Source organism: Somniosus microcephalus, chromosome 18, assembly GCF_052327205.1.
Source record: "Somniosus microcephalus isolate GS21.2 chromosome 18, FLI_Smic_1.0, whole genome shotgun sequence".
Lineage (NCBI taxonomy): Eukaryota > Metazoa > Chordata > Chondrichthyes > Squaliformes > Somniosidae > Somniosus > Somniosus microcephalus.
In genome coordinates this window covers 47,419,190-47,431,268 of record NC_141004.1, presented here as the reverse complement: position 1 = coordinate 47,431,268, position 12,079 = coordinate 47,419,190, and the positions used below count along the sequence as shown (strand labels likewise).

The window sequence follows — 12,079 nt, the reverse complement described above, 5'->3', positions numbered from 1 at the left end:
TTTTAAAAAACATGTGCCTTTGAAAAAATGGCATCAAGTAAAAGAAATCCCTGCCGTAAAATAGTTTTATGTTAAACATAGAACAAGCAGACATGCTGTCTGTGATATAACCATTGAAGTAGCTAAGAAATGCATAGAACACCCCAGTTGAAGTGTTTTTGATTTACATATTGTAAAAGGTACAAACAGAAGACTTTGTAAATATTATATCAATAGATGCACCAAGCAATCACATTGGGCTGGATTTTGCTACGGGGGTGGGTTGGAGGTGGGAAACCCACATTCGGGCTTGTTGTCCCGCCTCCATGGAGATGTGGCCAACCCACTGGATTTTCCTCTGATTGACCTTGTTGAGCCCGCCCTGTGGGCTCAGCAGGCCAATTAAGGGTCACCCGGCAACAGGTGACGTCAGAGATTGACATTTCATCTGTCAAAAGCTTTTGGCAGGTGAAATATCAGTGTTTAGCAGCTGTTTGAAGCTGTCAAACACTGAAAAACTGCTAATTCAGCCTCAGTCCTTTCTCAGGATAACTTTAAAATCATTTTGCTGCAGAAACCAAGAAGCTGATTTTTTTTTTTAAATCGGAGCTTCTGTGGTTCTTGCAGCCGACTTCCGACACCGGAATGCAGGACTCCTGTAAAGGTAAGTAAAAGTAAGTTAAACTTATTTAAACACTTTAAACACTTGCAAAACACTTACCTTTGCACTCCTGCACCCCTCACTCACCTGAACACTGGGCATCTCGACCCCTCCAAGACCTCAGACCCACGTCCTGCCTCGAAAACTTTTCGTGGTTTGGAGCTGTCGGGAAGCCCACAAACCAGCAATAAAAATCGCGAATAGGCAAAAAACTACCTGTTAACTACCTGTTAACAGGCAGTTTAATTGCCTTTAATCCCTTCCCGCCTCTGGGAGTCGGGTTCCAGCACTTGTCGGCAACCCAACTCCTATGAAATTGACATGGAGGCGGGTTGGAGGCGGGATGGGGCCGGGACCCCCGGATCTCCGATTTTTATCGCCCGCACGCCTCCAACCCGACTCCAGGGGCTTAGGAAAATCCAGCCCATTGTGTTTGTGTTGAAAATGGAACAGTTAGGAGACACGACGTCTGCTTATAAACAGCTAAGGTGATTTAAAAATTGAATGGAAGACCTTCGTAAGAATGGCATCAAATAGATACATCAGTCATAACCATTTTTTATGATAAAATTTGAACACCTAAATGTAGAGACAGGATTCTGCAAGTTAACAGCTGAATTGACAGTAAGAGTAGAAAACAAGTCAACAGAAATATGACGAGAGATAATGAGCTTACATCAGCATAAAACTTCAAAGGATATACCACCGCAAAAAGGGTATAAAATATGGAGCTTTCAGATAGAAAGTCAGAAGTCGCTGGAAGGGGCAAGTGTTTCTCAACTTCAGAGGCAGGCTCTGTAAGTTATTAACTCTTTGAGTCTCGGGAATTAAAAAGGTGCTTTTATTTGATTTTGGTAGATATCCTGGATTAAAAATAATAAGAAATGTAAAAATGTAACAAAGTTAAGATTTGAGAATATGGAACTCTGAGAATAAGAAATGTAACTATTTGTATTTTGAACTGTTAAAGTTGCGATTGAATCACCAGCTGTTAACTACATGTCGGTTCTTTAATAAATCTATATATTTTTAGAATTGTCTCACAGAGTATTTCTGTATCAAACTCGCGAACTCAATCTCTGTATACTCTTTGGTGAGGAGTTGCAGAGTTCTGGGGGAGTATTCCGGAACTTCATAATATCCGGAAGATTACAATCTAGTTAAACTTATTAAAAGTGCTATCTGGAGGATGGTAACATCTTCAAGTCATTCCTTTCCTTTAGAGAGAGATAGCCTGGATCTTTAGACCCAATTAAGCAGCTTATAGAATTCGGTTATCTCTGACTTTAGTTGAAGGTGAACGTCTGGGGAATACGCCTGATCCGGGGTAGCACAAAAAGGGCTAGGACTAGTAATTATCCCTTCAAATGATCCCCCTATTTCTTTGGCTTTAGTGAGGCAGTACAACACTTAAATTAATAAATCCAGATTTTTTGCAATTCGTTTAACAGGCAGCTAACAATGGAAAAGATAGAAAAGGGATTTGTGCATGGAGATTTTGTTCTCTGAAACGTTTGATTCTTTTATCAGTTATTCATTTAAGTAGGCTTGATTTTATTTTATTATATAAAGCAGCATCATGTGAAGACAATTAACGCCAATTGGACATAAAACCTCGACCAACCTAATCTGATTTAAACTACACAGAACATTATTGACTTTGGGGAAAAATTCAGTTGGTTTGCACCTCCCGGTAGCACCTTAAGAGGGCGCTAATGAGGCGCAAAGCAACTAGTGCCTGTGGACGGCGATGTTTGCGCGCTCACGAAATTAACTAGACATGTTGCGGTGGCGCTAAACACTACCGCCCCGATCTCCTGCGCTGGCAGATCGTGACGTCAGTCGAGTGCCCCGGTAGCGCCCCGGAGTGGATATTGAGTGGCGCCCCCTGCCTTACCGCCTGCTGCTAGCAACGACAGGTTGAGGGGAATATTTTGCAGTCGGGAAGGGACTGGGAGAGCGCTATTTAAAGGCGACTGCTTCCTGCCTTTTTTTGTTGGTGACATTTTTGCACCATGCATTCTGAGAGAGAGAGAGAGAGACCTCTGGAGAGATTCAACACTGTGTGAAGGAGTTTTGGGTACTGACCAGTACTTTGCAGATTCATTTTGATTTGCCCTTCCTTCTATCGATTTAGAAGAGACTGTGGGGGCTGCACTCTGAGCTCTTTCCCATGGCCTCTCCATTGTTCTTTCCAGCAGATTTGATGTACCGGTCTCTCCAGGCCGAGATTCAAGGCTGCAATGAGCAGGGTGTGGATGGAGAGCAAGATCAACCCTCCCCTTTAAGAACTGGCTGGCGCCAGTGTGTCTGTGTTCCATTGCTGACTGACATCACATGAGCTTCGCCAGCGCTCTGCGGTAGCGCCTCGCTCCTCGGCCTTTGCGCCTTAAGACAGGTGTGTAGCGCCTGATTTAGCGCTCCAATCACCTCCAGGGGCGATAAAAGCCAAGTTTGCAGTCGGAGGCGCTAATTAGCTCCAGGCGCTAAACTTTGCGCACAGCCGATAATTGCGCCCCAAACGGGGCGATACTGAATTTTTCCCCCTTTATCTTTAGACAGTGTTCAGGTGGACAGACTCCAGATATATTTTATATGGCTTTAGTTCTTCTCTCAGTGCCAGGCTCTGAACAATATTCACAAGTTGCAGAAGGAAGTGAGTAATTAATGCATCCTTTTGCAATAAGGATTTTTAATAAAACAGGCATTGAAAGTGATTATTATCCAACATCTTAGTGTAAATAATTCAGACCCAATTCATGTTTATTTTCTGATTATAAACACCTTTTACTAACAGACATTTCATTTTCCCCTTATGTTCCATATCTAAGAAGAAAAGCCTAAGCCAAAGTGAGTACAACCTTGATTATTTAGCTTTATTTTCCATATTGAAAGATTTATTTACTAATTTTCTTCAGTCATTTATGAAGTGAAATGACCATCGTGTCAGCTGTGTTCTGTATCATGACTCTGTGCAGACGTTTTATGCTTGTGATGTCAGCTTTGGCTCAGTCATAGCACACTCACCTCCAAGGCAGAAGGTTGTGGGGCCGGTTCCCACTCCAGAGACTTGACTGACACTTCAGTAGCAGTACTGAAGGAATGCTGCACTGTAGGATTTGCTGTCTTTCAGATTAGACCCTGTCTGCTCTCTCAGATGGACATAAAGGACCCCATGGCACTATTCAAAGAAGAGCAGGGGAGTTCTCTCCGATTATTCATCCCACAACCAACATGTCTATAAAAACACCCAGATTACCTGGTCATTATCTCATTCCAGTTTGTGGGTCCTTGCTGTGCGCAAATTGGCTGCTGCATTTCCCGACATTACAACATTAACTACAACTTTGGGGGTGTGGGGGTTGCAGGGTGCATTCCCTGTGTCTCAATGCTGAGGCCCGAGGATCCCAATTATTGAACTTTGGGCCTCATTATAATGGAGCCGGCTCAGCATCAGAGCCCGACAGCAAAGAGCAGTGTAAGACCAGGTAAGTGGGTCCGGGGTTCCGGTTTGGGATTGAGGTCAGGGTCCCAAAGAAATGGCTTAGCCTGTAATTAATGTTAATGTAATCTGTGTGTATTTACTGTTTAATAACTGTTTGGCAGTTTTTAACCAAAGCCGTGGTGTAGCCTTCCAAAGTGAAGGAAGAACACGTGAGGGCATGTGATACTTCCAGTAGTCAAAATACAGTAAGAAGGGTTTTCTCTTTGATCCCTGGGCTTGAGCAGCTAAAGGTCAATTGGAATGAGGGCCTATGGGAGTGCTCTAAGGCACTGAACGCAAGAAACATATCTAGAGTAAAAACCTAAAAGCATAGCATAGATACTGTACCTTTTAAAATGTGATATCGTTAACAATTGGCCTCAGTGACTATGTGAGCAACAAATATGATGTAATCCAGTCTAACTCTTTTTTGATTTTGTAGACTCTTTATGCCAAACCTTGTGCCACCTAAAATCCCAGATGGTGAAAGAGTCGACTTTGATGTAAGCATCTAAATTGTCAATTTCATTATTTGTTTTATATTTTGGGGCATATAACTTATCATTATATTTAATTTTTAAAGACTTTTTTCTTGCCTCTTATTTCGCATTCTCTCTTGAAGTATCATTCTCTGGGTGTTGACCATTCTCTTGCATCTCCTGATTCATACGAACATAGGAAGAGAAGTAGGCCATTCAGCCCCTCAAGCATGTTCCACAATTCAATCAGATCATGGCTGATCTGTAACTCAACTCCATTTGTTCACTTTTGCTCCATATCCCTGGATACCCTTACCTCACAAAAATCGATTGATCTCGGTCTTAAAAATTTCAATTGACCCAGCATCCACAGCCTTTTAGGAATGAGAGTTTATGATTTCCACCACCCTTTGTGTCGAAAAGTGCTTCCTGATTGCACCCCAAAATGGCCTAGCTCTAATTTTAAGATTATGACCCTTGTTCTGGATTCCTGCACCAGAGGAGATAAGTTGCCTCTATCTACCCAATTGAATGTTTATGTGTGGCTGGGCTATTTAACTGTGGGGTGTATCACATCCAAGTTGAATTATCCCCTTTCCCAGCATCCACACATGGAAGCTCCCAGCAGGACATTTGCCCTTGCTAACCTGCCATTCTGAAGCCAATTGTGGCGTCTCTAATGCAGCCATGGGTGTCACTGGCTAACTCAGAATAGACTGAGGAATGAACCTGGACCTTCCTGTATTGCTCAGCTTGTCCCTGGATAAACCACAGAACCATATGGGTCTTTGGGTTTCAAAGACTTGGGAGATCATCAAATGCGGAGCAGCTCATCCGTCTGATCATCTATTTTGTAGGACATCCATCGGAAACGTATGGAGAAGGATCTTTTGGAATTGCAGACCTTAATTGAAGTCCATTTTGAGAACAGAAAGAAAGAAGAGGAGGAGATTATCGATTTGAAAGAAAGAATTGTGAGTTGTAACATTTTAGGGGTTGATTCTGTGAAGGATGTATCATGTGTATGTTCTGGGATGTCCAATCGGGAAAACTCCGCCACTGACCCTGGTGGATTTTCTGGGGTTGGGGAGGGGCGATTCAGTTCATTGCATACTAATGGCATGGGTTGGTACTACCAAGGGAACACCTAAGGTGCCCAGTCACCAAAAGAGGTCACAAACTGTGGCAGAAGAATGCATGGTTAGGAAAGGTATTGGGGCTCCCTTGGAAAGCCACCACCAGTGCCTCCTTATTCCCCTTTTTAAAGGGTACAACTAGAAAAAATCAGCTCTAGGCTTCAGGGCTGCAGGCCATGAGACTAACCTGGACCCACAGTGGTTCCACTAACATCATTCCACAGTCCACAACTCCTGACTTCACCTGAAATATCAACCATCAATGATCTACCCAGGTGCTACAAGGCCGAGGGTGCACAAATGCCTGTATTGAGAGTCCCCACCAATGGCTGCTCCTCCTCTGCCAATGACCTTGTTTGGGGTTGGTGGAGATTCTGCCTCTTACATGGTCATCAGAGCCTATGCAAGGTCAGGACCTGGTGTACCTGAGTCCTGGCCTAATTTGCAGCCATTCTGCCGCACTCTTGTCAAAGTTGTGGCGTGAGTGCGCTGAAAGGGCCACTGATTTTTGGCCCCTTATTATTTAAAGGCATAAAACAATTGAAATCAGAAGGAGTCCATTTGGCCCATCATGTCATGTCTGGCTCTTTGCAAGAGGAATCCAAAACTAATCTCACTGTCCCACTTCCTCTAAGTATACCACTAAATCTGCTTTATTTGGCATATTTAAATATTATAAACTGTAATTATTGGAAAATTTGTGGTTCTAGAATTTATAGTCCAGATAAATTGGAAACAAAATTTAGCATATAAGATTGTTGACAAATAATAGAACATTTCAAACATGAGGGGTCCAAATACCCATAGTTACGCCAGGATCTCAGCTGCCAGTGCCCGCCAGCAGCCAGGGTACGCAGGGCACCTCATTTGCATGGGGCTGGTGGGTACCCACATCACCATGGACACAACTCAGACATTTACTAGCCCCTGGCTGCCGGAAATTCTGGTGCCCACCTGCCATCCGACAAGGGATGGCGTTTGAGCAACCCCATAGAAATCTTTTCACTACCCCCTATGACCCCTTACCAACCCGACCAACACTAAATTAATTCACAAAATAAAACTGACCTTGATTAATCTTTGGGGGTCCAAACCGCTTCCCTGGCTTTCACCCTTCCCTGGTGAGGCCCACTTGCATCCTTCTTGGACCTCGTCTGACTGAATCCTCAAGTATTATTCAGAACTGGTTTTACATTCACCTACAAAGACTAGCAGGCATGGTGATGGCCCATGTCCCTAAAGGGGTCTGAAATCATTGCTTCCCTTTATCGAATACTTATGCAGTATTTGTGTTTTAATTCCAGCACAGTCCATGTGCATCATTCTCTTCAGAAGACAAAGGCTTAGAAATTCAGTAAGGCCCCGCCAGGTCTTCAGCGCCCGAAATTTAGCGCTTGCCCGGATTCCCACAGCACCCGCCTGAAATTCAGTTGCGACGGGCCAAGACGGAGGCGGGCGCTACTGCAGGGTTTGGCCGCCTCGCTTGGGGCGATGAAAGTCTATTTCAGGCGTCCAGCTGCCGCTGCGCCACCCGATGCGGTGCGGCAGGCTGGGGTACTGCAGGCCTCCTCCTTCTCTTAAGGAGGAGCTGCCTGCAGCCGTGAGATCGCCGCTGGATTCCCCCGGCAAATGAGCCCGGCACCACGGAGAAGTGCCGGGCTCGCGGGAGTCAGACAGCAATGCCGCGGGGGGGTGGTGCAGGAGTCCGGGGAGGGAGGTGCGGCCATGCGGCCGCCGGGAAAGCGGTCGGCCGCCCCTCCACCTTTATGCGCCGGCCTCTCGGAGCTGCTAGGCCCCGTTTTCCAAACGTTGTTTGCGGCCGCTGCGGGCGAGGTGGCCGCAACTGAATTTGGCCTTCGGAACGAAATTGCGTTGGAACCGGGGCGCTGCGCACACCGATGACGTCATCGGTGCCGGCGCAGCGCTACCGGCTAACGCCGATGTTAGGGCCCAACTTAATTTCGGGCACTAAAAAACTTCCGGCGCAACCCACTCTTTCGCCCCTAAGTGGGCGCAAACGCAACTGAATTTCTAGGCCACAGTCTTCTGATTAAATTCACATTTTTTTTCGCTACAGGAAAATCGTAGATCAGAAAGAGCAGAACAGCATAGGATTCATGCTGAGAAAGAGAAGGAACGTCAATCAAGGATTGCTGTAAGTAATTACCTTAGAAACATCTTCATTATACATTTAAAGAACTGCAGAAGGAACTGATATTTGTCTACTTATATTATGATAGGAGGAAAAGGCCAGAAAAGAAGAGGAAGAAGAAAGAAAGAGGGCAGAGGAAGATGCAAAAAAGAAAAAAACCATGTCGAACATGTCCTTGCACTTTGGAGGCTACATACAGAAGGTAACCGTTAATTCAACATCATTACTTAAACTGCTGGTTCGAAAATTTCTTGGTTGGCCTGAATAAATCTTTTTATTATTGTCTCTGTTTGAACAAATTCAGCTGAAAACATTTGTCTTTTAAAAGGTTGTCTACAATTACCATTGCTTAATTTAACAGATATCATTGGAAAAGTCTTATCTAGTAGGGCAGTTGAAACATTAGCATAAAGTACTTGTTCATTAATTAAAATCCTATAGAACTAGGTGTGTGCTACAGAGCTGGTTCATTTTAAACTAATCCAGAATAACTGATGTCTGTAAAGCTAACACTTCAAATTTTCAAAACAGGCAATGAGCCTTAGATTTTGCTTTTGCCTCATTTCAGAGGTCAGGTTGGTCCCCAAATCAGACAGAATTTGACCTCTGACATAGTGAGGGTAGCCACTTGGGTGTTTTAGTCAATGTTAATGTCAAGTTTCTGTTAATGTATTGTCAATCATAAAAATCTTTATTTTCACCACTTTCCCATCTTGGACACATTTGTGTGCACTTTTGTAAGTGGCTTAGTGCGTTGCAGTGAATGGTGAGACATAACGGTACCTCCAGCAACGGTGGTCAGTGTGAAAGGAATGGCTTGGGCACTGTAGGGATGCTTTATGGTGTTGCTGTGGGGTGGTGACAACCTGGCGCAGCATGTAGCAGCCATATGGGTGTACTGCGTAAAGTTATGTAAATCTGGACATGATGAGGCCATCCCTGGCCTCCTGGGCAGCAATGTGCTCGGCTGCTGGTGGGATCTGGTTTGCAGGTTCCTCCAGCTCCTGCTCCTCCTTGTCTTCCAGCTGATGCTCCTCGTCCGCCTGCTGCTCCTCCTCCTCTGAAGAGGCTGTGCACTCAGTGCCTCGCTCCTCATACAGCGCCAATCCTCGCTGCTGCACTATGTTGTGCAGGGCGCAGCAGACCACGATGATTCTGGAGACCCTGGATGTTGCATATTGAAGGGCTCCTCCAGATCTGTCAAGGCATCTGAAGCGCATTTTGAGCATGCCTATTGTCTGCTCTATGACACATCTGGTGGAAATATGGCTCTCATTATATCTCTCCTGGGCCTCAGTACTTGGTCTCCTCAAGGGTGTCATGAGCCACGTTTTCAGTGGATAGCCCTTGTCTCCAAGCAGCCAGTCGGAAAGTCTATTTGGAGGAGCAAAGAGCTGAGGGATGGTGGACTGGCAAAGGATGAAAAAGTCATGGCAGCCGGTCGGGTCGCTGCCACACCAGCAAATGCACCCGAGGGAAAGGCGCGTGAGGGCGGGATGATGGCGGGTTCACTGCCACTTATTTCAAATTTCCCACCCGACTCTTCTCCAATCGCGCCCGCACAGACCCCAGAAAATTCCAACCATTGACTTTGGTGCACAGCAATATTGGAAAATAGCTCATATTATGATGTGAAGAATGCATCCCAGTCACTCCACAGGAGCCCAGTGTCCTCTGAAATTATTTTTGATGCAGCTTCCTAGACATTTTGCATATTTCATCTGCATAACACCAATCTGAAATGAAGCTTCTGCTTGCTTATACTACATAAATGAAAGAGAAGACAATGTGGGATATAAGATGAGATGTATTAGGCAAGGTATAATTATTTAACAGCTGACTAAAGATACACATAGGGATGTCAACACATGTAATGTTAATGAGTACACTCTTGATAGGAATATATTTTGAAGGGTGTATTTGCCCATTCATCAAACACTCCAGTGAGAAAAAAAACAGTTGATTTATAGTACTGATTAAATTAGAGGTTGCTACTTTACATGTTAAATCTTTAGCAACTGAAACATTATTGCATTACTAAATATGAACAATTTAAACCAAATGTTATTTCTATATTTTTAATCAAGTACCATGATTCTAAGTGCTGATTAAGGGTTTATAAATAGATTGCTAACATGATTGTTTGGGTAGGTTTTGCATAATTTCCTGTTGACGATTGAGCAACCCAGTCCAGGAAGCAGCAGGAGTCATTTTTTTACAGTCTACTAGCACCAAATACAAAGCTATAGTCAGAGATGGGTCAATGGCTTCATTTCTTCAACACTGCAGGACATGTTAGTGCTAATCAGTAGCAACAGGAATGATTGGAAGAGAATATTTTGTTTGCTAATGAGTGGTTTCATTGAGTAGATCCTACTTGAGTAACTAAGTTGGTTTGTACAGTTTGGCCTAGAAATTCAGTTGGGCGCGCCAGCCGTAAGCGCCTTAGGAGGAGTAGATCTCGAGCGCTAGGCGCTTAGCGCCCGGGCGCAGCGCGATCTGCACCTCGCCCCAACTTCAGTACACATTTAGCGCCGGCGCAAAGTCTTAGCGCGCGCCCTGCTGCGCGCGCAGATCATGATGTCATTTACTAGTGCAACGCCCTTTGTGCGCCCCGAACCGGAACTTCACTCGCGCCAGGCCATTGTGCGCCGGGCGGCCCTAACAACTGTGAAGTGGAACGGTACACAGCCGAGGCGGGCCGCAGGGAGCGCTAATTAAAGGGCACTTACCCTGCACTATAAAGGCCAGCCATTTTGCAGCATTCACTCTTGTGCAATGGTTTTTTGGAGAGAGACCAAGGAGGAGAGCTTACTGGTTTGGACCAACACTAGGACAGGTATTTTTGGCTCAGGCCAGAGCTTAGCAATTATCTTTGCCTTCATTGAGAGCTCAGTGTTTGCCAGCATATAATGGGGGCTGCATTGGGTGCCAACGCTGACTTTCAGCCTTATGCCAGAAGGGCTTACAGACGCCGTGAGAGAGTGGCAGCCCTGGCTAGACGCAGAGGGGGCAACAGGCGTCGCCAACTGAGGCCTTACCCACCCAGGGTATACCGCCAGCAGTCCTCCTATCTGACCATGTCTGCCGCGCAGTGTGTTAGGAGGCTGCGATTCAGAAGGGAGGTGGTTGCAGACATCTGCCAGCTGCTTCAGAGAGATCTGCAGCCACAGCTGATGCGCAGGACGTCTCTGTCGGTGGCAGTGAAGGTGACGGTGGCTCTCAACTTCTATGCCACCGGCTCCTTCCAATCCGCTGCTGGGGACATCACTAACATCTCCCAGTTCGCCGTGCATTGCTGCATCCGCCAGGTGGCCGAAGCCCTTTTCAGAAGGAGACATCAATTCATCTCCTTCCCCATGACCCTGGACAAGCAGCAGCAGCGTGCAGTGGGATTTGCAAGAATAGCGGGCTTCCCCATGGTGCAGGGCGCCATTGACTGCACGCATGTGGCTTTGCGGGCACCTCTGGAGCATGCTGAGGATTACCGCAACCGGAAGGGCTACCATTCCCTCAACGTACAGCTGGTGTGTGACCACAGGCAGCGCATCCTAGCTGTCAATGCCCGCTTTCCAGGCAGCAGCCACGATGCCTTTATCCTGCGACAGACAACTGTGGCTGACATGTTCCAGGCACAGCCTCCCCCAAGAGGATGGCTTATCGGAGACAAAGGCTATCCTTTGTGTACCTGGCTCATGACCCCGCTCCGCGCGCCCACGACCCCTGCTGAAGAGGCATACAACGAGAGCCATCAAGCGACTAGGAACATCATAGAACAAACAATCGGCGTCCTCAAGCAACGGTTCCGCTGTCTCGATCGCTCCGGGGGAGCCCTCCAGTATTCGCAGGAGCGAGTCTCCCAATTCGTCGTCGTTTGCTGCATGCTGCACAACCTGGCTATCCGCAGGACTCAGGCACTGCCACCTCACGTTGGACCCCCACCTCAGGAGGAGGAGCAGGAGGAGCATGAGGAGGAGGAGGACGAGGATTACCAGCCCAGGAGGGAGGCAGAAGGTCCAAGGGCCGCCCGTCGGCGGCTTATTGACCGTCACTTCTAGGCCCCCTGTCAGGGAATGGCTTGTGCCAATGAAAGAACATGATTGCAGCCGCTCCGCAAGCCCTCAGCCGGTTAAGGCAACAAACACTTCAAAGATCAAACATGGACAATGTGAATAAATAAAATGCTTT

General features: G+C 46.2%; 1 protein-coding gene across 6 annotated transcripts in view; it reads left to right on the top strand.

Moving 5' to 3' along the window:
* Positions 1–12,079, top strand: part of tnnt2a (troponin T type 2a (cardiac)) — a 63,301-nt gene that overhangs the window by 21,665 nt on the left and 29,557 nt on the right. For 4 of the 6 annotated variants that reach the window (XM_086011425.1, XM_086011423.1, XM_086011422.1 and 1 more), the window contains 5 exons: positions 3,472–3,490; positions 4,567–4,627; positions 5,461–5,577; positions 7,817–7,894; positions 7,980–8,093. In XM_086011425.1, the coding sequence (XP_085867551.1) occupies positions 4,574–4,627; positions 5,461–5,577; positions 7,817–7,894; positions 7,980–8,093 (363 nt within the window). In that variant the 5' untranslated portion in view covers positions 3,472–3,490; positions 4,567–4,573. The remainder of the gene's footprint in view (positions 1–3,471; positions 3,491–4,566; positions 4,628–5,460; positions 5,578–7,816; positions 7,895–7,979; positions 8,094–12,079) is intronic. The other 2 variants (XM_086011427.1, XM_086011424.1) reach the window with 1 other exon arrangement.